Below are 27303 nucleotides of genomic sequence, written 5' to 3' on the forward strand. Positions count from 1 at the left end.
TTAAAGCTAACTCCATTAAAACAGCCCTTTTCTTGACTTCAGTATCAATGACAAAATTCTAATTTAAAAAACCTTTAAAATGAATGAATCAGTTTTGTTGATGTGATTAACAATGTGAGGGTGAAGTGATGCTCACCGAACAGTGCCAGCAGCGACTGCAGGGCAAAGTGCATGGTGCGACGGTTGGCCTGTTTGCCTGTCTTCAGGACCACGTCCTCCTGACCGACCTCACACAGGTCAAACCCTGAGAGAAAGAGAAAGATTGACCCCTCAGCATGGAGAAAAGCATCTTGATCAGTACTTATGTGCTGAAGCTGCTCTTACCCAGAGCGGCCAGGAACTCATGGCAGCCAGGAAGTCTCCAGAGCTGCACGCTGATGGACACCTGGATGGGCGCGAGAGAGAAATCCTGCTCCTTCTCTCCAGACTGAAGCTGAACTAAAACTTGATGGAGCTGTGGAAAATTAGAAAGATCTTAATGATGTCAAACACAAAAAAAGGCTTATTTGATTTTTATTTAAACTAACACAGCAGCTAAAAATCACGGGCAAGTTAATTTACGGTAGTGTATTAGTGATAGTTAGAGTTATTTGAAAGCAGATATTTAAGCACTTACCATTCCCACTACATTTTTAACAGCCTTCAATGATAAGTTTAGGAAAGAGAAGGAAAGAGGATTGTTAAAGAGCAAACCTGAGCATCTCAATAATACAGCAGTCACTCATCACAGCAGTGTAGTTACGCACAGATCAGATGCATGAGCACAGGACAGATCACTTAAAGCAAAGTAAAGTGTGTTCTTGATACATGCTGTGACATCTTACCCGGTTGATCAGCTGTTCTCCGGTTTCTGATGCTGTGATCAGTTTACACAACGCCTGTAGAGCAGGAGGAGGCAAACCTGTGAACATGAAGGACAAACTCTTTAAACCCTTGTGGTGTGCTGAAAATCCTCCTAATGTGCTGTTCCCAGTCAAAAATGCCTGGCCTTTTAAAAATTGCTTGTAAATCTAGCATTATGCTCTATTATGTGTTCCTGTGGCTCAGTGGTAGAACACTGCCTTAGCGGTGCAAAAGGCTGTGGGATCAATTCCCAGGGAACTAAAATTAAAAATAAAATTGCTGCTAAATGTAAATATAAATGTAATTAAATCACCAAATCTTGGATTCAATCTTTTTGTCAACTTGTTTTTATTTCAATTAGCACTGGTTTTGTATTGGTTTTGGAACTGATTCCTCAACTGAGGACTCACTGATCTGAACTCATGCTGTGAAAAAAAAGTCATTATTTGTGGATAATTTTGTCAATGTTCACCCATAAACGGAGATGCACAAGTTCAGATCAACGCTCAATCACTTACAAAAAGAAATGCAAAAATAAGTCTTAAAGTCAAGTTTCCAATAACAAATAAGTGAGAATTTACACATTTTACTTTTCCCGTTCTCACTTGTTTAATCATTTCACACATTAAACACAATTTTTTTGTGTGCAATCTGCATCAGTCCAAGAATGTTCTGTGTGTTGGTAATCTTTATCCTCCATACTCTTGTTTTTTAATAGTTAATGCATGTGGCAGCGTGTCATACCCAGCAGTGACTGTAGGGTGGTGCTGCAGTGCTGTAGTCGGTCTCCAGGGTCAGCGGTGGGGAAGAAGACCGCCGCAGGGAGTCCCGTTCCAGCCGAGTCCAGCCTGAATCCCACCGCAGTCAGCAGAGCCTGCCAGCCCGGCACGCCGCCCACCTTATTCTCCACACTCTGCTGAGACGTGTACATGGAGTTCCTCTGGCCGTTCTGGATGCGCTGGAGAGATTTCTCCACCTGGGGGAGCCACACAGACACAGATGATTTGTTTAAACCTGACAAAAAAAACTGGATATTCTTACTTATTGTCGGTTACTACTATTTCCATATTTTCAACTGAATATGACACCTATGAAACACACACAGAAAAAAAAAAAAAAATATATATATATATATATATTGTGACCAAACTTTGTATATAAAATTACTGAATATAAAATGTCAGATCTAAATAATAATTACAAAAATTTATTACTCTACAGTAAAAGAATATATATATATATATATATATATATATATATATATATATATGTACTGTATGTATGTATATATATGTTATAATGTGTATATATATATTATGATTATTTATCCATAAATATAATTGCATATATATATTTATATTTAATTCTGTAAAATATATCATACTACTTTTTTACTGTAACATCTACTATAATATATATATATATATATATATATATATATATATATATATATATATATATATATATATATATATATAATGCTTCTATATCACTATATACATGTATTATATAATGGTATAAAATAATAACTGATATATTTTATACAATGTACACACACTTATAAATACTATATGCACATTATATATAAAATTAAATATAATGAAATAATAATTACAAACATAAAATGAACTATACTAAAGTAATACTATATAAAAAAAAAAAAATTTGATTATTAAATTCAATAATAACTGAAAGGCACACAATCAAATATATTATATTTTATACTTTTTAACAAAAGCATATAAAATACTATATAATAGATCAAAATAAACATTACAATATTTAAAATAATAATTAAAAAACAACTGATATAAACAGACATAACACTTAACATACAGACTATACACACAAACAATTATATACACTACTATATGTAATTTATATTATATATGTATTTAATTTTATATTTATGACTCTTATATACACATATAGGACTTCTCAATGAATATAAATCAGACCAGTGGTCCTGGTAAAGTTGGTGTGTGTTTCTCACCAGGTGCAGCAGAACCCTGAGGGCATCTCTGGCTTTGTCTGGATACTGCAGGATCTCAGCCAGAGCATGACCAATCAGAGACGACGGGCTGTTCAGTTTCACATCACTGCCAATCAACATGAAGCCTGTGGAGACATATTCAAATCATGAGGAGAACAGCAAACAAGCCTTAAAAATAGCCACTTTATACTCAATACTGCCTTCTACTATATTAAAGTGACATGTGACAGTATGCAGTAGTAGTATACTATATGACATCACTGCACATGTATATAGTATTCACCACAGTTTGATTTACTTATATACTGCACATGTTTCAATGCGGCTGTGATCATACCTGCCCAGTTTGAGGGGTGTGAGAACTGTTTGCTGCTCTGGACGGACTTCATGGCGTCTGCGAGGGCCGCGCTGGCTTTGGTGCCGTTGAGCAGAGCGCTGTAGAACGCGTGGATGAACATCTTGGACGCGGCGATGGGAACCGGCCACAGAGACACCAGCACACACTGAGCTCCAGCCGCCAGGAAAGCCCTGGTCAAACCCACCACACCGTCCGCCGTTACTTTACTGTCCGACTCCTGGTACGAGCTGCAGGGCATGAAAACACTCAATCAGCATCATGGAGCAGTAACTCACTGGAATACAGATGCTATTATCTTAAATAGAAGATGTACTGTATGAAAATGCTGATGCATAGCTGAGAGTGGGATAACAGTACTCGCACACAAAGAAATAATATACATGTTACAATTACATTTTATACTTTATTATATAATACTATATTTTTTATATACAGTAGTTATATAAAGTACTATATGCACAGCGGTATTGCAATATATATATATAAATGAATAAATGAATTATGAATGACTTAATGAATTACATGAATTCAAAGAAAGTGAATTATATTTATTACGTATTAAAAATATACCTAAATTAATTGATTAAAATATGAATATATTAAAACACAATTAATTTTGCTTAGAGTAATTAAATAAAAAATAAGTTAAAAAAGTAATTAAATTAATTATCTGTTTTTATTTAAACCTAAACAAAAATATTTAGATGAAATAAAACAAAAAGGTTAGAACAAATTTGCTTCACATTATGTAATAAAAAAAAATAAATAAAAATAAATAAATAATTCTCACACAAAAAAATAAAATAAAACAAAAAATATATATATATATATATTTATATAGTGATAAACTAAAAATTACTAAAACATGAACTAAAATGAAGACAAACAAACAAACAAACAAACCAAAAGCTAATTCAAAATATTATCCAATATTATCTGTACTGACCCCAGCACGACTAGTTTTGTGGGCAGCCTGAGATCGAGGATGTCGGCTGCGGTGAGCAGGAACTCCTGCAGCGGTGGGCTGTCGCAGATACTTTCGGCATCGCTGGCGTCGTCTGGCACATGCAGACTCTCCGGGATGGTGTAGTTAGATTTGCCTCCGCTCTCTCCTCCTCCTGCTGCTGCGCTGGGAGCCGCTGCCGCCGGTCCAGAGCCACTGTCCTGGCTGGGTGTGAGGACCAGAGCCGCCAGCTTCCAGGAGATGTGCGTGGCGAAGTGGGCGCACTCGGCCTGCGTGAGGGCATTCATGACCCGCACCTTGGTGGCGGCGGGACCGGCCAGCGGCTGACAGCCCAGGAGATCGGCCACCATGTGAGCCTCCTCTTCAGCGGTGGGCATCGGACCCCAAAGCCAGCGGTCCATCACCGATGGCGGCAGCCGAGGATTCCCCACCACTGCAGCCATGGAGCTTCCTCCATTACACAGAACCGGACCGGTCCGCCGAGGATGAATCTGAAGTGACAAAGACCAGGTGAGTTTGTGGGCAAAAACAAGTAAGGTAAAACTAATGTTTGGCATGTTGCTGATGCTACCTTATAAAAGCATTAAGGCACTTGAGAATGTAAACTACATTGAATATACCACTTTTCTCCATCGTGTCAAAGCAAACCACACTCATTAATCACAGTAAATCACTGTAGCATTATCATATCTCATGTGCTTTATTGCTTTATTAATCTGTGAAATTAACCAAGAGACCATCAGGCACTAAGTAGTATATATCAGTGGAAACTACTAAAATAGTTTTTGTGAAAAAAAGAAAATTGGAAAACTAGAAAATTTGAACAATTGCCTTGGCAACTAGCTGAAATAAAATAACTGAAATAGATTGAAGTACCAAAATGACAACGTAAAACTGAAAGAGACACAGGTCAAAGCTAATTAGAAATATATCACCTGAGAAAATTTATTTTTTCAATAATCCTGTAAGTTTTCATCATAAATGAATAAAACCAAAGGATCAGAAAAATACATATAAAAATGATTAAAGCAAAATCAGTTGTATTTGGGTTGTTTCAGTTGTTCAAAATCAGTTGTTTTTTGTTTTTTAAACCAAAATACTAATTTTTAGCAATGTTGCCTTAGAAATGAACTGAAATAAGTACTAAGATTAGTAAAACTGAAACTGAAAGAGATGTATATAAAACAATATTATAAAAAAGCACATCAAATTACTAAAATTAAAGTTAAAATTAAAAAGCTAATATTAAAATATTAAATAAAAAATATCAAAATAATGATATACCTGTAATATTAAAATAATGGTATAACTGGTCTGTATGTGTGTCAGAACTGTGCCTACTTTAGCTGTGCTCCCCAGACTGCCGATGGACGGGACGGCGATGAGACTGAACCGCTCGTACAGATACTCATTAGACGAGCTTCCCTTCAGCAGTGCAAACGGGATGAGATACAACTCTCCCTCCAGAACCAGAACCAGCTGTCTGTGTCTGCCGACCGGACCGCTGGAGTGCATCAGACCCTGCAGAGAGACAGAAAAATCACCTTAAACACTCAAAACTACACTGAGAAAGCCAATAAATATTGGATATATCAGGAAATGGCTTTAAAAATTAAAGAATGGCCAACAGAATGGTCAGACATCAGAGGACCACAGAGAATGGTTCGGACTGCTGAAAGGATTATTGGTGCTCCCCTGCCCACCCGTCAAGAACTGTACACATCCAGAGTGAGGAAAAGGGCTCAGAAAATCACTCTGGATCCCTCACATCCAAGTTACCCCATCTTTGAACTTTTGCCATCTGGCCGACACTTCAGAGCCGCAAATACCAGAACAGTCAGGCACAAGAACAGTTTCTTCCCCCAGGCAATCTACCTCATAAACAGTTAAATGTTCCCTTCTTATGCAATAAAAATGTGCAATATCCTTATATTTATTTGTTACCCCTCCATCCTAGTACATCCCTGCATCTAACTCAATCCTATTCCATTATCATTTATAGCACAATTATTTATACAATTATTTTTTTTGTCTGTGTGTTGTTTGCTTTGGTGCACTGGAAGCTTATGCCACTAAAACAAATTCCTTGTATCCGCAAGCATACTTGGCAATAAAGCTCTTTCTGATTCTGATTAAGTAAAAAAATAATAATACACTTGGTACCACATTAAATATATAATAAATGCTATATGTATCTATAAATATAAAAAAGTTGCTACAAACCAATTAATGAACTATCACTTATTGGACAACTTATTTACTGTGAGTGTTATTACTAATCAATGTAATTATTTATCGAACATGAGTGAAGTGTGAGTGCAGTCGTACCCCCTCCATTGGGGCGATGAGCAGGTCGTAAAGGGCTCGTAGCGGGGGTTTGCTGAGCGCACTGGTGCAGCGGGGCAGAGACAAGGAGCCCTCCTTCACCGGAGACACCGTGTTACTGAAGAGACTCGTCATACTCTGACAACTCCTGAAAAAACAGCACAAACACACTGATGCTGATACTGTACAGATAGAAATGCAAGTCAAGCAGTATGCAGTGATTTCATTCATTAAAATTTGGCAGTCGGATCAAATAAGTCAGGAAACAGATGCTGCATCCAGCTCATTCATCACACTGGAAATAGAGTATGTTTACAGTATACTCTATCTTCATAGAAACAGTATGTTGTGTGCTATCTCAATGACATTTACAGTGACGGATGAAGCGATATCACACCACCTCAGACTCTGAGTCATATGAAACTGAAACACTAGATGGCGATGTACACCTGAAAAACAGTAGCACTCATTTTTAATAAAGAGTTTGTACTTATCCAGAGACATGTTCATGTTCACTCAGAAATCAACTTAAATAAAATATAGAAGTTGCCAGTTGTGTTACGAAAATAATAATTATTATTATAAGTAGTAAAATTAATAATGTTATACTGTATACTAATGACAAATAATTATTATTATTAGAGTAATTAAGAATATTGAATAGTGTTTTACTGTATACTAAATACAAATAATAATAACAATAATAATAATTATTAAGTATTCTAATAATAATAATAATTATTATTTTTATTATTAGAATAATTAAGAATAATAAAGTGTTATATTGTATACCAATTAATAATAATAATTATTATTAATATTATTAATTATTAGTAACAATAATTATTATTATTATGTATTATATATAATTAATAATATATAATAATATTACAAATAATAATACTTATTATTATATTGTTATTTTTTTATTGTGTGTTTACAAGATTTCACTATTATTCTTGGCAGAGGAATTGTTTATTGTTATTATTATCTTTTGTGAAATGTAATAATTTATTGATCATTAGTGTTATTTATCATATAACTGTGCATTGGAGATTTGACTGTGGTCAAGGGGTTCGTTTTAGAGTTCATGGTATAACAAACAACAGCCATTTACCCTGGTGAAAACACACATTACTGCTTTAATCCACTTTGGATCTCCTGAGGTGAAGGCAGAAGACACACATCACCTCACAGATGACATCCGTACACCTCGTTATTAAAGAATCTGTGTAGTTGTAACGACCACATACTCCAGGTCTAATCGCTATCACTATGGAAACTGAACAGCTCCACTTCCTGTCGGGGCTCTATCATTACAGGCTCGGCTCGGCTTCTCCCAAGCTCTGGTCCTCCGTTTGGAGGTTAATTGAGTGATCAAACACGCCCCGTTTGATGCCGTAAGCCTCGTCAATGGTTAATGAGCCTCAGCGTTTAGCCCGAATCAAACAAGAGGTCCATTTCAGGAAACAATTTAGTTTCAATAAAGCTGAACTAAAATGAAATATAAATATTCAATCAAACTGTCAACTTACAAAACTTGAAATAAAAGATTTGAAATAAAAATAAAGTTACGTTGAGGTACTACAATTACTAAAACAAAACATGGGAGGAAAAAAAAACAATAAAAATCAAAAACACAGAAAAATAGTAAAACTTAAAATGAAAATATAAAAATAAACGCTAATTCACAATCGAAAGTGAACATCTAATAAATATGCGATGAGAAACTTACAATAAACTGACCGAAAAAAACTGGTTAAAATAACAAAAAAATGTTAAATAGTTTTAAATAAAAATTTGTAAAATTAATTATTAATAAATGTGAAAATAGTACTAAACATAAATGCACTATATCCCAATAGCAATAAAAAAAAAAATATATATATTTTTTTTTTTACTTTTGTTCACTGATAATTTTACTTTCAGTGAATCCAGAGCAGTGAATGAATCATTCACACTTATTCTAAAGATCTGATTCAAAAGAATTCTTTAATACCTGATTCGTTAATGAATCATTGTTCTGAGTTGGATCTTTTTAATGAATCTTTGAATCATTACTTGTCTCATGAACCCTTATGGTACAGTATGTGTATTTTCGGTGAATAAAACACATGCATTTGTGTCTATACCTCACACATATCTATCATGGTGCACTTAAAAGAGCAGGATACTCTTCAAAAAGTCTCTTTGCTTGTGAATAAAGTCAAACAGGTTTAAGGGTGAGTGAGTCATTGTTGGCTGAACTGTTAGTTTAACGCGGTGACACTTGCTCATTAGGGCAGATGAGGAGTGAACGGCCCTCGGGGATGGCTCTTTGTTTTAATGAATATACTGTAGAGAGATGTGCAATCCTGAGAGCTCTTAATGATGAGCAGGGCTCTAATGATGACCGCTCTGACCCCGTCTTTAACAACGCACTGCATAACCTGGCCTCATACCCTCGCTGTTCCTGTCCTAGCTGACGTTTCTCCCTCCCTCACTGCTAATAACCATCTCTTTCTCTCCTAATGAATCAGGAAGGGAAGGACTCGACTGAATGCCAAACTATCTCTCCGAAACGGCTCCCTAATTATCATCCGTCTGAGCTGCTCTTTCCCACCGGCAGAGTTTAGATCCATTACCAGCTAAATGTTTACTAATTGCTTGATGATTTAGTGTTTGACTGTTTTTTTTTCTCTCTCTACTATTTGAATGGTTTCTCTTCCTTTAGATTAATACCAAATGGTTTATTTTGGCTAATAAATTGGTCTCTTTCTTTTTGCCAATGGACTGAGAAATAAGTTTAGATCCATTATGAGCATAATGTTTATTAATCGCTTAATTATCTGGTGTTGATTGGGGTTTTCTTTGATGTTTGACAGCTTTCTCTTCCTTTAGATAAAAAAATTAACCACTTACAGAAAACGAAAAATACAATTTCTATTGCCAATGGACAGAGAAAAAAAGTTTAGATCCATTATGAGCAAAACTTGCGTAATTTTTTGGTGTTGATTGGTTTTTCATCTGCTCTTTGAGTGCCTTCTCTTCTTGTAGATTCATATCAAATGGTTTATTTTGGTTAAATGTTAAAACACAACAGATCTGGAACAAGAGAAAACTATGTACCAGTGTCCTGAGAAATGACAAGTTTCCGATTCTCTGGTGTTGTCGTGCAAAAAAATTAATCTGTCTTGTTTTAGATATTTTTCTCATGATTAACACTCAAATTTGGGTCTGTTCTTCACTCCCATATGACTTCAGAAGGCTTGAAATATCGGGAATCCCTCATTTTTAACCTTTTATGACATGTTTATTAGTCATTTTGGAGCTTGACTTGAAAACATATCAAAAGTATGACATATCTCAGCTTAAATAACCTTTGCAGACCTGATGTTTAGGTCTTGAAAAATTGTTTTAGAAACAAAAAAGGGCATAAAAATAGTCACCACGATTCATGAGCTACATTTCAACTCTTCTGAAGCAATCAGGGCAAACATTTACTTGTTTTTCACTAATAATCTTCACTTCCATTAACCAGATCAGCGAATGAATCAATCAAACTGATTCTGTGACATGGATCAAATGATTCTTATATAAAAGATGCAACTTTATTAAAAGATTCCAATTCTAGAATTGTTTTTTTTTTACTTGGATCTTTTCAAGAAATCGTTTGATCACTACTTGTCTAATGAACTCGTCAGTTTTGGCCTCCTGCAGGTGACTCATTTGAACCCCTTTTATGACATTCTTAAGGTGTTTATTTGTCATTTCGACCTTGTTCACTTTCATCAGAATAAAAATTTGGTCTGAAAACACTTTCAGAAAGACTTTATATGATGAATGTCACGTCTGACCTGTTGAAGAGGTTGTTTCTGGAAACCATCCTCAAGAAGCCGGTCGGGTCGGTCACTGAGTTGAGTTTATTATTGAGTTCTTCAAACTGCTGGTCCAAAAGGTCTCCAGCTTCGCTCTCTGTCTCGCTGCTGGAACAAGCTCTGAAACACCAGACATAATGTGATTTAAGCAACAAGTATTACAGTGATTTTACCACAGTTGAGGGAAGCTTTTGGGTATGAAACATGGTACAATCACTGATGAGTAACTCGGCTTAATAGTTGTTTTTTTTTGATGAAAAACAAGTTCAGTGAATAATTTCATGATGTAAAACTAACAATGAAACAATAAAGATCACTTCCGCCAAATAATATAGTCAATTATTCAAGAAATACTCGTTTCTACTGACTCATTCATGTCTATTTTACTTTCTCTGACAACATTTCAATGAAACATAACTGGTAACTTAAGTTTCTCAGCTATGAAAGCTCAACATCTGAGCGATAAACTGCTTTACACTTGCTTGTGTTTGTTTAAGCACTTTGCTCTGAGAATGAAAGGGAACGTCTTCCCTATTTATTGAAATATAACTTTATATATCTCATACTGTATGCACAATGTCATCTGACTTCATATCTAACATTATGATTTTATAAATCTCAAAATATATCTCACAATGAATTCATATATCACATGTTGAATTCATATCTCAAAATATGAACATATAGCATAATATTAATACACATCTGACAGTAACTATATATCTCAAAATATAGCATTACGTATCTCATATTATAAATAAATACAAACATCACATGGAATTATATCTCACATTATGACTATATATTACATAATATTACTATATATCTCACTATATGGCATTATTTCTAAATGACTTTATATATCTCATACTACTACATACATCTCACAACACTTGATATCTCACACTGACTTAACACTTCTCTAAATATCTCATAATATTACTATATATCTCACAATACAACTTCATATTTTACACTAACTTAATATTTCTCAAAATATGGCTGTATCTTGACTTTATATATATGACTTTATATGTATTGATCTCACATTGACTTAATTTTCCTCAATACAGGATCATGTATAGTGTATAATATTAATGTATATATAATATGGCTTTATCTCACAATGTGACTTAATATTTCAAAATATGACTTAATATATCTCATAATGTTACTTTATATCTCACAGTATGACTTTTCTTGATACACTGAATGCATGTTGAATTCTCGAATAGCTCGTCAGCGTGTGTTTGTTTAAACACTTTGCTTTGAGAATGAAAGGGAACGTCTGCTAATCCTCTTCCCAGGTTTTCTGAACTATTCCAAGATGTCAGAGCACCACTCATTGTGTATCTCCGCAAACATGTTCCGGCGTCCATTGCACTCCCTCAAGACGAAAGCCGTCCCAAATCCAGTTGAAATGTTAATTGAATTCTTTGTCAGGGTTCAACCCTGTAGGATGGGAATAATCAAATTCTGGTGCCAACCAGAAATGAAAAGCACCGGAGGAGCCGGAGAATGAGATCTGCTCTTCATATATTTGGGCTTAAAGTGACAGACTTTGACCCAGTTGTGGGGCGAGCGCTTGCATCTGCGACCCGTCCGCATGCTCTCCTGCACCTGAGCTGCTGTGGGTGCAGATGTGGCCATGGGCGGATCTGTTTAGGAAACATGCTTTGGAAATGAAGATGGCTCAGATGTGGAGACAGTGATGTGGACCGCATGTGGCATGCAGAGCTATGCGGGGATGCTCTGAAAGGAAAACCTTCCTATAGTGAGCGACTCTTTAACCTGATCAGGTAGGTTAACTAAGGTTGTTCACACCGGGTCTGAGTTTGATTATGCCTCTGGAGTAACAGTGCAGGCACAAGCTGTTTAGCAGCTGACTAAAACTGAACACGCTGTCTGCGGTGTGCATTAGTCTATAATATGCTAATTATAAATCATCACAGCAGTTTATTTATGCAAAATAGGCCAAATTGGTTTTTGAGCCATAACTCAGACCACAGCTTTTATGTCATCTGTCAATTAATACAACTCATACTAAGGGTTAGTGATTTGATCAAACTCTTATGTTGAAAAGCAAGATTTAAGAATATGAAATGTAATGTCATATTTTGAGATACAGTTTGTAATGTCATAATTCAAGATTTAAGAATCTTACGAGCAGCACTCCAGTCAACACACACACAGAAGGGTGCAAGAGGTCTCGCTAAACGAGCCATGATCGCTCATATTGCAGCGGGTCGCGGGTATCACAATTCCTGTTCGTGCCTCTTTCTTTCTGCACAATGAATGAGGTCTTCAAAGGTGGAATATTGCACCCAACCAAGTGGAAAAGATTGCTCGCAGCCCCTCAGTCAAGCGCTAAAGTATTCTTTAATGGGCAGGGATGAACGCAGAGCCCTCTAGTGACTAATGTGCTGGCACCGGCATGAGAGACTCGCGGCTTTCTACGCGCATACAATAATGGCCTTTGTTTAAGGCTACTACTTAATTCACACCTAGAGCTTCTGACGTTCTGCCATCCTTCTCCCTGCATTCTGCTCCTCCAAACCTGCCAGCATCTTCACCTAATTACATGTCAGAGTGAACTCAACACTGCAGCACTCAAACCTCCATGCGAGAGGTGAAGAACTCCTCAGCTGCCACCCGGTTAGGTCTACAGAGCCAGAGATCAGTGTGGTGTGGCCTCCAGCCCTGCTGCGGCGTTTGACAGCATCGGTGAGCGCTGAGATGTGCTTCCTGCGGGGCATGTATGCGCACACACGCACACTCCACCCCGCTGCGCTCAAACATGACCGCATCCATCAGGGTATATTTAGGAGGTTGCAGACATTCACACTAACATGAGCACAGCTGCATTCTGCAGCACGTTTACTGTAATATTTTACTGGGAAAAGCATATTCTTAAATCTTGATTTTCAACATAGCCATCCATATTTATAATACCCTATTTTTAATATTTTTTCATAATGAGCAACCACTTAGCAGTACCTTAGAAACCACCTAGCAATGCTCTAACATCAGTTCACCCTCGGAACCACAATGCAACACCCAGTCAATACCCTAACAAGCATTAAGAATACCATTGCAACAACCTAGCAATGCTCTAACATCCAGTACACCATTGAAAACACCTAGCAACACCTTAACACACATTAAGAGCACCCTAGAAAACCATGTAGCAATGTAGAAATGTCCTAGATTACATTACCAGGTTACATCAGTCGAGAAACACCTTTTAAACCACAAATAACAGTCAGATATTAATTAAATATGCATAGTAATAATTCCCAAATAAATAGAATTGAGCTGCAGTGTGTACATGGTCATGGTGTATAAAGGATGTGTGATTCAGACATTCACCTGCTGTAGTTTGAGTCCACTCCCAGAGCTTCTCGCGCGTTAGCGATGTGCTGCTCCAGAGACGAGCCTCCACAGCTGCCAGCCACGGGCACAGAGCCTCCTCCGCCCTCCTGGAAGTCTGATGTGCCACCATCCGACGCGCCCTCGCCCAGATACACCTCATGAAACTTCAGGATACCTGTGAGACAGAGAGCAACGCTCATGTTGATCTGGACAGAGACAATCTCTGAAATCATACACAGTCTGATTATGTTGATTAGTATTGTTATTGTTCAATGTAATTGCTGCTGTTGATGTTTTATAAAAGCAGTAAGCCATGAGAGGTTACACATTACAGTGATTTCACCATGGTGAAGGAGTGTAATCTTAAAATATACAAACTTGGGAGATCAAGGTCAGATTTAAGACAATCATCAAGAAAAGTTCAGACCAAACAGAACGCTCTCAAACTGCTGAGAGCATCAGTGCTTTAGACATAAAATTCGTGCTTTGCGTAATAATGAAGAGAGAATACATATAGAGCCACACAAGAGTCATGATCAAGGTCAGCAATCTCCTGCAAGAGGCTAAAATCTAGTAAGGGGGATATTGTAAATGAGCAAAAGCACTCCCCGCTTTCAGACATATGTCTGTTTGATTACGTGAGCTTGTCTTTCTGTTACAGACGTCAATGTCTGAATAATTAAATAAGCTTCAAGTCCAGAAAGATAAAGATGTGTGTAGTCATGTGTGTGTACGGGGTACTTTTTACTAAAACTAATACAAAAAGTATTATTTCAAAGTATTCTCAAAACTTGAGTCAGATGTGTTTATGAAAATATATATATATATGTGTGTGTGTGTGTGTGTGTGTGTGTGTGTGTGTATACACACACAAACACACACACACCCTTTTTGCTATATTGTTTTATATTTAAAATTAAAAATCAATATAATGTCACACTTTTATGAGAGAAAGAATTATAATATAAAATATAAAATAAATGTAATATAATCAAATAGATATGTCCATAAATGTTATATAAACTTTAAAGAGAAAATACATGACCAGTACATAAAAGCATACATTTCATTTATTTGATTATATTATGTATATTCTGTTTTTGTTATATATATAAATATATATGTGTGTGTGTGTGTGTGTGTGAGGGTGGGATTATAAAGGCAGGTGGTACTGCCGCTTTGCGTTAATTCACAGCTTTTTACCAGCTTCACCAAACAGCAGGCGGCACAATGAAGCCACGGGGAACAGAAGGTGTGAGGAATACGACTGCGACAAACACACCGATCGACTGAGCATGTATGTGTGTGTGTGTGTGTGTGTGTGTCACTTCGCGCTATTTTCCTGAAATTGAAAATTTGAGCAAATATTTGTTACTTTGTTGTAGGATTTTGTTCTGTTTCCAACTTGCACATTTTGTTTGAAAAGTCAGAAACATAAGATAAACTAAGCTAAACTAAAATACAGTATCAAATTAAAATAAAGTTAACTGAAAACAGTATTCTGCATACATTGATGGTTTAAAAATATGACATATATAAATATTCAGAACTTTTTAATTTTGTTGTCCTGTTTCTAACTTGTCCTTGCTATAATAACAAATATGCAAATTTTATTTGGAACAATATGTACATGAAAGCTGTGACCTATATATATATATATTGTGACGGGAGGAGCACAAGACAGACACAGTGGGCGTGGCGTCAGGCCTCGGAGAGACTTTTATTAACAGAAAATCAAATAAAACAGGGGATAAAAGTGGCTAAAGGGGAAGAGTGTCCAAAATAAACAGGGAATCTGGTGTCCTCGTGCTGCGGGGTTCGTGTGGGTCGGGCAGTGTTCATGGAGGAAGGGTCCAGGTAAGGGGCGGAGTCTGGCGGCCGCACACGCTCCCCTCTTCGGTCCGGGGCGCGAGGGGCGGCGGCTTCCTCTAGCGGCCGCATCGCTTTTGTTGGCCTAGGCGCTGGCAGGGGATGGACGGCCCGGCATCCTGGCCCGACGGCCGTGTAAACTGGTGCGGTTCTCATCCAGATCGCGGGTCCGGCAGCTCACGTCTCTTGTGGCGCGGGAGTCCCTCAACGCACCCTTCCTGGACCCACGAGGACACCAGTGTGCATGCACGGGGAAGAGACCGGTCTCCCGAGGAGAGGCGCGTTGGGCTTTTAAACAGCGGCGGTGATGAGGCTCCATTTCCTTCAGGTGTGCCCCATCACACGCCGCCAGCCCTGACTCGTCCAGCGCCCCTCCTCTCACACACCCACTCCTGTTGGGAGCCTGGTGAAGGGCGGCGATTTAGGACGGGGTGCCGGTGACAATCAGGGAGGAGACAGCTGACTCGTCACAATATATATATATATATATATATATATATATATATATATATAAAATCATACTCATCTAGTTTTGCCTAAGATGCATTTTGTCAAATTGAATGCCTAAATTTAACAGAAATGTGCGTTTACATATGAGAAAGGCATTAGTTTCACAGATTGGTGTGTGTGATGGCCTCAGTCTTATTGATCTGTTAGTATGAATGTGAGCAGCATGGCTGTGTGTTGTGATGGTCTGTGTTCAAACAGACAGACAGCGTCTCAGTGTGTCTCCGGATCGGGCTCTGATGAACTGTTCAGATGTGTGCTGTGTCTGTCTGACACCTCCACCACCCCCACCCCACACACACACACTAACCACACACTGCTGCACTCTCCGTCTTAAACCTGTGTTAGGATCCTACAATTTCCACAGAAAACACAGACAGAATCATGGAATTCAGTTATAGAATAGAATTTACTCTATAATGCAGAATGTCACAGAATTTGGCAAATTTAGGATAAATAAATCAAAAGTAGGCTTGTACACTTGATCAACTCACAATATGGTGGTGTCCAATAAAATAAAATAAAAATTAAATTAAAAAAATTCAAAGAAACAACACAGTTTCTGAAAAAAAAAACCATTCCATAGGGCCCAATTATTGTAAAAACAAAAGTAATAATCAAAACTACTATTACAATTTATTAAAGCATTATAACAGAATCCAGATAAATTAAACAGTTAATTGCAAAATAGAAAAAAAATGCAATCCATGGAAATTTAAATGGACAGAAACTACATTTTGGGGTAAAAACTAAAAGAATCCATAGGTTGCTAAAATTAAAATCTTTGTTAAACTTTTAATAAATTGTTGTTAAACTGCTTAAGGTTTGCTTTGCAATTGTTTACTAAAATTTATCTGGAAAAAAATTAAATCATTCTTTTAATTAAACATGCTTTTGATTACTAAAATGTGTAAAAATAAAAATAAATGTAAATGTAAAAGACAATTTAGAAGAAAAACAAAAGAGAGAATCCAGAAGATTTTAAACAGAAGAAGAAAAAAAAGATTTTATAGGCCCCTAAAAATATATATTTTTTTGTACATTTTAAATGAATTGTTGTTACATTTTTAAATGTTCATGATTTGCATTAATCACATGTTTTTCGATTTCTGAAATGTAACAACAAATGAAATGCAACAAAAACAACCTAAACAGAAAAATATCTGGGAGAAATAAATCAGTCCTCATAGGTCCTTCATCCTCATGTGTGATACGTCTTTAAGACTGTATAGAGTTACGCAGAACCTTACATGGTACTTCAGCTTGTGCAAGGGCACCTTGGGAGTTCATTAATCAACGCTTGTGAGGTTTGAACCCGAGTGTCTTACCGGAGCCGGGGGCCAGGAGCCAGCTGTACAGGTATCCTGCTGCTAGAGAGAAGTAGAGCACCAGGGCCCTCTGCCCGTTCACAGTGTCCAGGATGTGCTCCACGGTCACAGGCGTGTAGGGGTCAGAGTCCTGCTGACCCGTCTGTCTCTCCACCAGCAGGTCAGCAAAGGCCCGAGTGCGTCCACGCTCCGCCACGGCCAGAGCTTCATCATGGTGACCTGAGCAGAGGTCAGAGGTCAGCGCTGGTCTTCATAAACCCATGAATACATACATGTATGTCTAACTTCATTTCCAGAGATCTTTGACTGTTTCATGCATATGCAGTTAACTGCAGGCCACAGAATTTCAATTTCATAATGATCCTCACATAAAACCATCATTAGAAAACTAGCATAGTAAACTAACTACTTTATTTGTGTTTTTATGATGCTTTTTGGATTTTGACAGCCATATATTCAAGGAAAATCTCAGATTAATACATTACATTCAAAAGTTGACTTTTTATTATTAAAGAAATTAATACTTTTTCTCAGCTAGGACACATTAAAATGATCAAACGTGACAATGAACACATATAATAAGGTTATAAAGGATTTTATTTCAAATAAATGCTGTTCTTTTGAATGTTTCTATTTCTAGGTTTCTATCAGTTTCCAGAGAAATATGAAGCAGCACCTCTGTTTTCAATGTTAGAATGATTTCTGCAGGATCATGTGACACTGTAGAGCAATGATGCTGAAAAATTCAGCATTGCATCACTGGAATAAATTACATTTTAAAATGCATTCAAATACAAAACAGCTAATTTAAATTAGAAAAATGTTTCACAATATTTCTGTATTTTTGATTAAATAAATACAGCCTTGGAATAGCATAAGAGACTGCTTTCAAAAACATAAAAAAATCTCACGACCACAAACTTTCAAATGGTAGTGCATGTCATGTCCATTTATTGATTTATTTGCAAGTACACTGCAAAAACTCCTCTGTTAATTAGTATTTTCAATCTAAAAATCCTCGAAAAACAACAAGCTGCTTCAGACGCAACATTGCATAATATATTTTTCACATTTCTACAAGTTAAAAACAAGTGAAAAAATCAGCCAGTGCAGCAAATATACCAAAATACACTAATAAATAAAAGTTCCAAGGATTTTAAGATTTAAACTAGTAAACAAGTCCAAAAACTCATTAATAAGTCACATTTTGCAGTCTATCCACATATTAATGTCCAGTCAGCTGGTCATTACTCCAAAACAAACCCCTGCAGAGTGATAGAGGGTTTATTTAGCATTAAGGACCGCACATTCATCTTACATACACAGATAAGCAGTTTTATGCTCTGAATGGATAATGTATGATATAAGCAGGATGAGATAGAAGGAGAATATTTATACCGAGGCTGACAAGGACCCTCTGGAGAGCCTGGTACGAGGAGGTCTGCAGGTCGAACAGAGAGAGCTTGTAGTCGGTGCTGTGCTGCGCTTCATGACGAATGGTCTCGAACAGAGCCGACGCACGGTACAGCTGTGAGGCAAGAAACAAGATTTTGTGCATTACTCACACATGTGTTAATAATAAAAGCACTGACCTGCCCTGACACAGAAACACTGGCATGTGTGTTATCACGCTACGGAGAAACATGACGCCTAAAGAGAGAGCGTGAGTGAGTGTGGATGCAGTGCTCAGATGAGGACAGCCGAGGGCAGCAGACCTCCACTCCTAAAACACACCAGTTCCTTTCTAAACTTATTTTCTTGTTGCCTTTAATCAAATCATAGCAAGTCCAGATGAAACGCTTATTTGTGACACGAGTCTTTGAGCAGCATAAAAACCAATCTAAGCACGTGAACGTCCACCATTTATGCCGGCCGGTCTGGTTCTTGTATAGCAATCGAAAGCGTGAGTTTGTGAGTGGTGTGAGTGACGTGGTATTTCTGGCTAATGATATCCTCTCGTTCACAGCAGCGGAGGGAAAGACAGCATCAGCGTACGTCTGTCTGTGACACTGCCACCGCATGTCTGACAGACTGTCAGAGAGAAGATCAGCATGTAGCATTGACGTACGTCTTGAGAACAATTAAGAAGTAGCGATGCTACTAACTTATGTTTTTCAGTAGTGTAACAGATATGCCTTCAATGTAGCTTTTCTAGTAGCAAATAGTAATGAGCTCCAAAATGCTGCATTTTTCATCATTTTGTGTTGCACATGCTATAATCAAATACACTCTTTTCTCTTAAGTAGTTTTGGGATGACTGATTCATTTTACTCAGTAGATTCACTAGCATGGTTCATGTAGAGTAAATACTGATTCACATATAATTTAGAGATCAAATATATGATTCAATGATTCAACAATTCAGTTGATGAAATAAATGATTCACTTTTCAAATAAACAATTCACTGACTTATCAGAATTCACACATCCAATATATGATTCACTGATTAAAGGAATGATTCAGCGATCAAATAAATGATTCAATAAATGGAATATTTGATTTTGAAGATCAAAACATGATTCAATGATTAAATAAACAATTCGCTGATCAAATAAATGATTCACTCATGAAATAAATGGCTCCCTTAACAAAATTCTCTTATCAAATATAGAACTTACAGATCAAATGTATGATTCAATTAATAAATAAAAACAATTAATAAACGCCGAATAAATAAACGATTTAATGGACAAAACCATTTCAGCTTTGTTTTTCCATAAAAATATACAATATAAATTAACTTTACAAGCAAACGTAACAGCTTAATATTTCATAAAATTAATGAATTGTTTTAATAAAAGGTCTGAATTTTTTTTTCTTTTCTTATCCCACTGGCAAATGTTTGTTTCTTGATTTATGCATAAAATTGTCTAAATTAAGTGAGGTTAAATTTCATTACACTTAAAACCAGGAAAACACATTTAGCAACAGAAATATTAATATTAGTGACTTATGTAACCTGCCCAAAGCAAACAAGTCTTGTTTAAAGAATATTTAGATGTTTTTACTGCTAAACTAGTCAAAAACACTGTTGAATGTGTTTTAAAAGGGCAGCTGGACTGTAGTTGTCAAGTCGTCCTGCTTCAAATGAGGAGTAGGTTTCAGTTTAGCGCCCGCAGTGCTGCCTGATATTGCATGTCTGTGTATTTATGTGTTTTCGAGGTGTGTGTGTGTGTGTGTGTGTGTTTGTGGCGGGGAATGCAGTGTTTCTCAGGGGTTCGGCTGCAGAGAGCCCTTCATCAGCATACAGCACGGCCAGCCTGCAATCAATTAAGAGCGGAATGCATCAGCACACACGCACACACGCACTCACACACACACACACACACACACACACACACACACACACACACACACACACACACACACACACACACACACACACACACACACACACACACACACACACACACACACACACACACACACACACACACACACACACACACACACACACACACACACACACACACACACACACACACACACACACACACACACACTCCATCTGCAGTGCTCCAGTACCATCTATACATCACACACAAGTGAGTCACCAGGGAGGAAGGCCATGAAAAGCTACTATAACTACACTCACAAAACACACACACCGTTCTATCAGCTGACTCGAGTTTGCTGATTTTCTCCACTCTACGGCCTGAAACAGATACAAATGCCCAGCCAACACATTTACAAGAGTGTGAACATACTTAAAGCTACAGAGTGTCATTTAGTGATTAAAGAAATATTACAACCAAAAATGAACATTTGCTGAAAATGTACTCACCCTCACGTTATAGAAGATGTAGGTGAGTTTGTTTCAAGGGAACAGATTTGGAGAAATGTAGCATTGCATCACTTGCTCACCAGTGGATCCTCTGTAGTGAATGGGTGCCGTCAGAATGAGAGTCCAAACAGCTGATAAAACATCACAATAATCCACACCACTCCACACTTCTGTGTCTAGTGAAGAGAAAAACTGCATAATGACTCTCATTCTGACGGCACCCATTCACTGCAGAGGATCCATTGGTGAGCAAATCTGTTGCCTATTAAGAAACAAACTCATCTACATCTCAGATGGGCTGAGGGTTAATAAGCATTGGCCAGCAACACTGACCTGAGCCATATCTAGAGACAACACACCACCTAGCAAACATTTGTCCGCATTGGCAAACACCACTCTAATTTGCAGTTTTTTTTTGTTTTTGTTTTTAGTTACTGAGAAGAGAATGCATCCCAAACTGTCTTTTGGTGAGTCAAGGGAAAAATGTGGCAAAAGTGATGTATCCTCGTGAGATTGTGTTGTGTAGTGCACAAACATCTGGACGTCTTAACAAAAGCGGCACCCATCTGAACGTCTCTGATATGATCGTGTAGTGCGTGGTGTGTTTGTTTGATTGACAGCTGCCGCCAGATGCGTGTGAGACTCAAGTCTGACGGTTTCTCACTATTTCAGACTGAACTATAGCACGTCCCTCCCCAATGGCACAGCTGCCTAATTGACAAGACTGGCTGCTCGATGATCTAAACAGATTATCCTCTAATCTTCCGTCTCCCTGTAGACGGTCGGCACATATGTGATCAACATCCTTCTCCGTGCCAGAGACCCACAACATCGGCGTACCCGAGCCGTGAGACTCGCTCTGTAATTTACAGAGGGATGAAGAACAATCTAGAGCTTCCTCCCCAGACGGCCATGATGAAATGTGATCCGAGCAGACGATTACAGAGACGACTACAATCACTGTCACCGTCTGAGAAAATCATCAAAGAAATCAAATAAAATCTGAGCTCAAAAAATAATCTGAGGGGTTCAGTACACCTCAGGCTGGTTTATGTTATTGATTGAAAAGTTTAGTCCACAAAGCAACCCTAAAATATTACAGGAAAACATCCAGTGATTTTTTTTTACTGCTCAATATTTGCAAACAGAATTTTTTTTCACCTTTCTAATATATTTTTCATCAAAAAACTATTTATATTAGTTTCATATGTAGCAACACTCACCTATGAGGCATTAAATACAGATTTATGGTCTTTTAAAGAGTTGAATCTTTGCAATAATCTACCACTGTCCTTAAAATAAAACAGACTAGAACAAATAAACATCGATATACAGTATACTACCATTTGGGTATTTGGGGTCGGTAAGATTTTTAATGTTTTTAAAATAAGTATTTTATGCTCACCAAGGCTGCATTTATTTGATCAAAAATACAGTAAACACAGTAATATTGTGAAATATTATTGCAATTTAAAATTGATGTTTTCTATTGTCATATATTTTAAAATGTAATTTATTTCTGTGATCAAAGCTGAATTTTCAGCATTAAATACTCCAGTCTTCAGTGTCACATGATCCTTCAGAAATCATTCTAATATGCTGATTTACTGCTCAAGAAACATTTATCATTATCAAACATTTGTGCTGCTTCATATTTTTGTGGAAACCATGATGCATTTTATTTTGAAGGATTCTTTGATGTGTAGAAAGTTCAAATGAACAGCTTTTATTTGAAATAGAAATCTTTTAAAACATTTTAAATGCACTTTTAATCAATTTAATGCATCTTTGCTAAATATAAGAATTTTACATTTTAAAGTCTCACTGAACCCTAGGGTATTTCTGATGCTTTCAGGTTAATTTCTGTTTTTCTAACGAATTAGTTGAACCATTTAGCAATGATTCATGAATCACTCGACCGTAAAAACACATATCAAGTGGAGTTTAAACATTGTGGTGCTTTCCAAACAAAGCTTGTTGAAACGCTTCAACATATAGATACTTATAGAGTTTTTATCACAATGTAGACGTTTGTATTTTTATATCTTCTCTTTCTGTTATAGTTTTATTTATTTTTGTCATGTGTTCGTCATTTAGGGTTTGTTGTTGTTTTTTAATGTGTATAAAATGTTTAAAAAATGTTTTAATTTTAGTACATCAATTTAAACTAAATTAAAAAGAGAAAGATTCATTTGGTAACTAGTTGAATAAGATAGCATTCTTAAAACTGAAATTAATATTATTATTACTAATTAAATTAAAACAAATAATTTATTAATACTATTTTAAATATTTAAATAAAATAATAATACAAAATATAATAAAACATCAGTCATTTTAGTACATTAAACAAAAATGAGAAATATTAATTTGTTAACTAGTTGAAATAAAATAGCATTAATAAATTTTATTATTAATGCTACTTAAATTAATAAAATTTATTGTATTAATACCATTTAAAATATTATAATTAAAATATAATATATTAAAATATCAGTTGAATATATACAGTGAGTCAATTTAAACTAATTTGGTAACTACTTGAAATACAATGTATACAACTGAAATTAATATTATTAATACTACTTACATTTATCAAATTAACTATGTTAATAATACTTTAAATATTACAATAAAATAGTACAAATTTAATTAAAAAAAAAAAAAATATATATATATATATTAGTGCTGTCAACGTTAACGCGTTAACGCATGCGATTATTTTTTGTCTGGTTTAACGTGTCGAAAATATTTAACGCAATTAACGCAGCATCCGTATTTTCTGCCATCCGTTGGCTAGCTTTACATTATATGTTCACGCTCTTATTCATTTAAATGCTTTTAAACATTTCAAGCGCGGCAAGACAAAAGAGAATGCGCTGTCTGTGAATGCCCTTATGTGACACACACACACGTACACACACACACACACAATGCATAGACAGGGCGCCAGAATCCAGTTCTCTTAAGCGCTTGAACTAACAATAAACATCCCAAAGTGCCAGTTTTGTCGATTATCCTCATAAGAGCAATCTTAAATGATTTATATAAAGTCTAAAATGAACAAAAAGAGTTGTGAGAGAATGAGGCGAGATCCATAGACAGTATATAAACGGTGAGATCTGCGTGTCTGTCTGCTCTTAAAGGGACAGCAGCCAATAAAGCTTCCTGTCAGTAAAGTTAAAGAACAAAGGGAACAGAGAAAATGACTCGCTGCTCTTGACTAAATAACTTTTGTAGCTTTAATAAGGATTAACTATTTAATTTATAGTTTATGCAGTGCAGACTGCATATAACTTTGATAACTTTATTAAATTTCTGTTTATTTCCTAACTGTTAAGACAGGAAGGGCAGGAGTAAACATGACATTTATTATGTTAGCATTGTTTTAAGTTTACTTAAATTAAAAACTGTTATATTTTTGAAGCCTAATAATAAATGTAAAAAATAAAAAAAAATAAAAAAATCAGTAGCTGTATTAATATCAGTAATACTGGCCTTCATTCATAAAAAGATGTCATTTAAACAAGTATTTAAATTTAACTGTGAAATTATTACATTAAAACATATATTAAAAACGTACAAAAACATTTCTTCTTTTATTGCGATTAATTGCGATTAATCACAGAAAAAATGTGTGATTAATCTAGTTAAAGTTTTTAATCGATTGACAGCACTAATATATATATATATATATATTATTTCAGTTAAAGATTATTTCATTAACTTTTTGCTTTTAGCTGTAGATCGAAGCAGTGATTCCTCAAACAAACCCTGAGCTGGAGTGTGTGCTGATGACGAGGATCTCGTTTGGGCTGAAAGGCCTGAATCAATCAGGGCTTAAAAGCAGAGAGTGTGTGTTTGTGCAGCTTGACTTCCTGAACATCAGATTCGGCTTCTTTGTTTGCCTCACAGAATGATGAAGTCACAAGTGAAGAGTCCCTCGGAGATAACAAGTCCGCAAACATCCGAAACACACACACACACACACACACACACACACACACACATACATGTCTGCCTACAGGCACATCATTAGAAGCAGAGACAGTGGAGTTCTGTCAAGAAGAGCATTCATGAGCATCCTGTGCATCTGTGCAGCGACTGCAGGAAATTGGCTGTGCATGTGTGTGTGTGTGTGTGTGTGTGTGTGGACGGTACCTGGTGCTGGGATTCCTCCAGATTGTTGCTGGCCCACAGCGAGAGCCCCAGACGGTGTCGGATCTTGGCCTCGTCCTCCCGACGACCCAGCTGCTCCGCTAGACGCAGACCTGAGACACAAAACACACATAAACACAGATTTACAGCTAAATACTTTTCCTGGAAGAGTTTTCAATGAATACTTCACATGAAAATGCGTTTATTCATTCACTGCACTTGTTTTAATACATCAGAATCTCAGTTTTATGGCTTTAAGACTAAGTTTGTTTTTGAGGCAATATATGTCACGGCAGGGATCCAATGAGGCACGGAGATAGAACCAATTGCGAGTAAGTCTTTTATTAAGGGCAATCCAAAAGGGTAAACAGTCCAGGCAGAGGTCGATACCAAACAAAACCAAACCAAACATAAACAAACAAGGACACAAGGCAAGAGCACGACAAGATTACGGACATGAATTAAACAACGACTCCGTCACACATACTAAGACAGACCGGGTTATATACACAAAAGGATAATGGGGAAACAGGAGACAGGTGGGGAACAATCAATTAACTAAACAAGGAGGAAGGTGACCAAATAAGGAGACAGGAAGTGATAATATGATAAACACCGTGGGAACTGAGGACACCTAGTGGAACCCCAGGGAACACAACCCAGACACTGTGACAGTACCCCCCTTCTACGGAACGGCTCCCAGACGCTCCAAGACAGACACAAAACAGAGACCAGGAGGGAGGTGGACAGGTGGAGGCTCAGGGGGAGGGACGGAGGGCCAGAAAAGAAAAACATGGGGAACAGGCACCAGAATGTAAACACAACACAGAAAGACCAGGAGGGAGGAGGACAGGAGGAGGTTCAGGGGGAGGGACGGAGGGCCAGACTGACAGAAAGGAACAGGGACAGACATTAACACTAAAACCAAAGGAAAAAACAACATGAAGCCCCCCAGGGCGGAGCAAAAGACCACCACACCCTTGTGGTCAAGGCCAGAGCCCTCCAGGGCGGAGCGGAAGACCACCACAACCATGTAGTCAGGGCAAGCGCCCCCCAGGGCGGAGCGGAAGACCACCATGTCCGTGTGGTCAGAGCGGAAGCCCCCCAGGGCGGAGCAGAAGACCACCATGTCCGTGTGGTCAGAGCGGAAGCCCCCCAGGGCGGAGCAGAAGACCACCACAACCTTGTGGTCGAGGCCAGAGTTCCCCAGGGCGGAGCAGAAGACCACCACCACCATGTGGTCAGGGCGGAAGGCCCCCAGGACAGAACAGAAGACCACCACCCCCCTGTGGTCGATGCACAAAGCCCCCAGGGCGGATCAGAAGACCACCACATCCCTGTGGTCGATGCACAAAGCCCCCAGGGCGGATCAGAAGCCCACCACTTCCGTGCGGCCGGATCAACGGGAGGACGAGACTCTGGTAATTCCATGGTGTCTCTACTGGACTCCAGAAGATCGGTGCTGGCCTGACACTGCTCATGAAGATCATTGGTGACTTGTATTTGCTCATGGAGATTAATGGTGACTTGCCTTTGTTCATGAAGATCAATGGTGACTTGCCTTTGTTCATGAAGATCAATGGTGACTTGCCTTTGTTCATGAAGATCAGAGGTGACTTGCCTTTGTTCATGAAGATCAGAGGTGAATTGACTCAGTCCTTGAAGATCACCGGTGACTTGACTCAGTCCTTGAAGATCACCGGTGACTTGACTCAGTCCTTGAAGATCACCGGTGACTTGACTCAGTCCTTGAAGATCACCGGTGACTTGACTCAGTCCTTGAAGATCACCGGTGACTTGACTCAGCTCTGAAAGGTCAACGGTGACTAGCCCTGACTCTGGAATATCAGCGGTGACTAGCCCTGACTCTGGAAGGTCATCGGTGACTAGCCCTGACTCTGGAAGGTCATCGGTGACTAGCCCTGACTCTGGAAGGTCATCGGT

At 37.5% G+C, this 27303-nt stretch overlaps 1 protein-coding gene across 3 annotated transcripts in view; it reads right to left on the reverse strand.

Moving 5' to 3' along the window:
- The window catches only part of LOC132132242 (tetratricopeptide repeat protein 28-like), a 254837-nt gene that overhangs the window by 2923 nt on the left and 224611 nt on the right, over positions 1 to 27303 (reverse strand). For 2 of the 3 annotated variants that reach the window (XM_059544581.1, XM_059544583.1), the window contains 15 exons: positions 25363 to 25472; positions 18815 to 18944; positions 17417 to 17635; positions 13710 to 13887; positions 10320 to 10460; positions 6487 to 6631; positions 5500 to 5679; positions 4141 to 4649; positions 3174 to 3421; positions 2837 to 2961; positions 1588 to 1819; positions 825 to 901; positions 617 to 640; positions 325 to 454; positions 137 to 244 (listed from right to left, as the gene is read on the reverse strand). In XM_059544581.1, the coding sequence (XP_059400564.1) occupies positions 137 to 244; positions 325 to 454; positions 617 to 640; positions 825 to 901; positions 1588 to 1819; positions 2837 to 2961; positions 3174 to 3421; positions 4141 to 4649; positions 5500 to 5679; positions 6487 to 6631; positions 10320 to 10460; positions 13710 to 13887; positions 17417 to 17635; positions 18815 to 18944; positions 25363 to 25472 (2556 nt within the window). The remainder of the gene's footprint in view (positions 1 to 136; positions 245 to 324; positions 455 to 616; positions 641 to 824; positions 902 to 1587; positions 1820 to 2836; positions 2962 to 3173; positions 3422 to 4140; positions 4650 to 5499; positions 5680 to 6486; positions 6632 to 10319; positions 10461 to 13709; positions 13888 to 17416; positions 17636 to 18814; positions 18945 to 25362; positions 25473 to 27303) is intronic. The other variant, XM_059544582.1, reaches the window with a different exon arrangement.

Source organism: Carassius carassius, chromosome 49, assembly GCF_963082965.1.
Source record: "Carassius carassius chromosome 49, fCarCar2.1, whole genome shotgun sequence".
Lineage (NCBI taxonomy): Eukaryota > Metazoa > Chordata > Actinopteri > Cypriniformes > Cyprinidae > Carassius > Carassius carassius.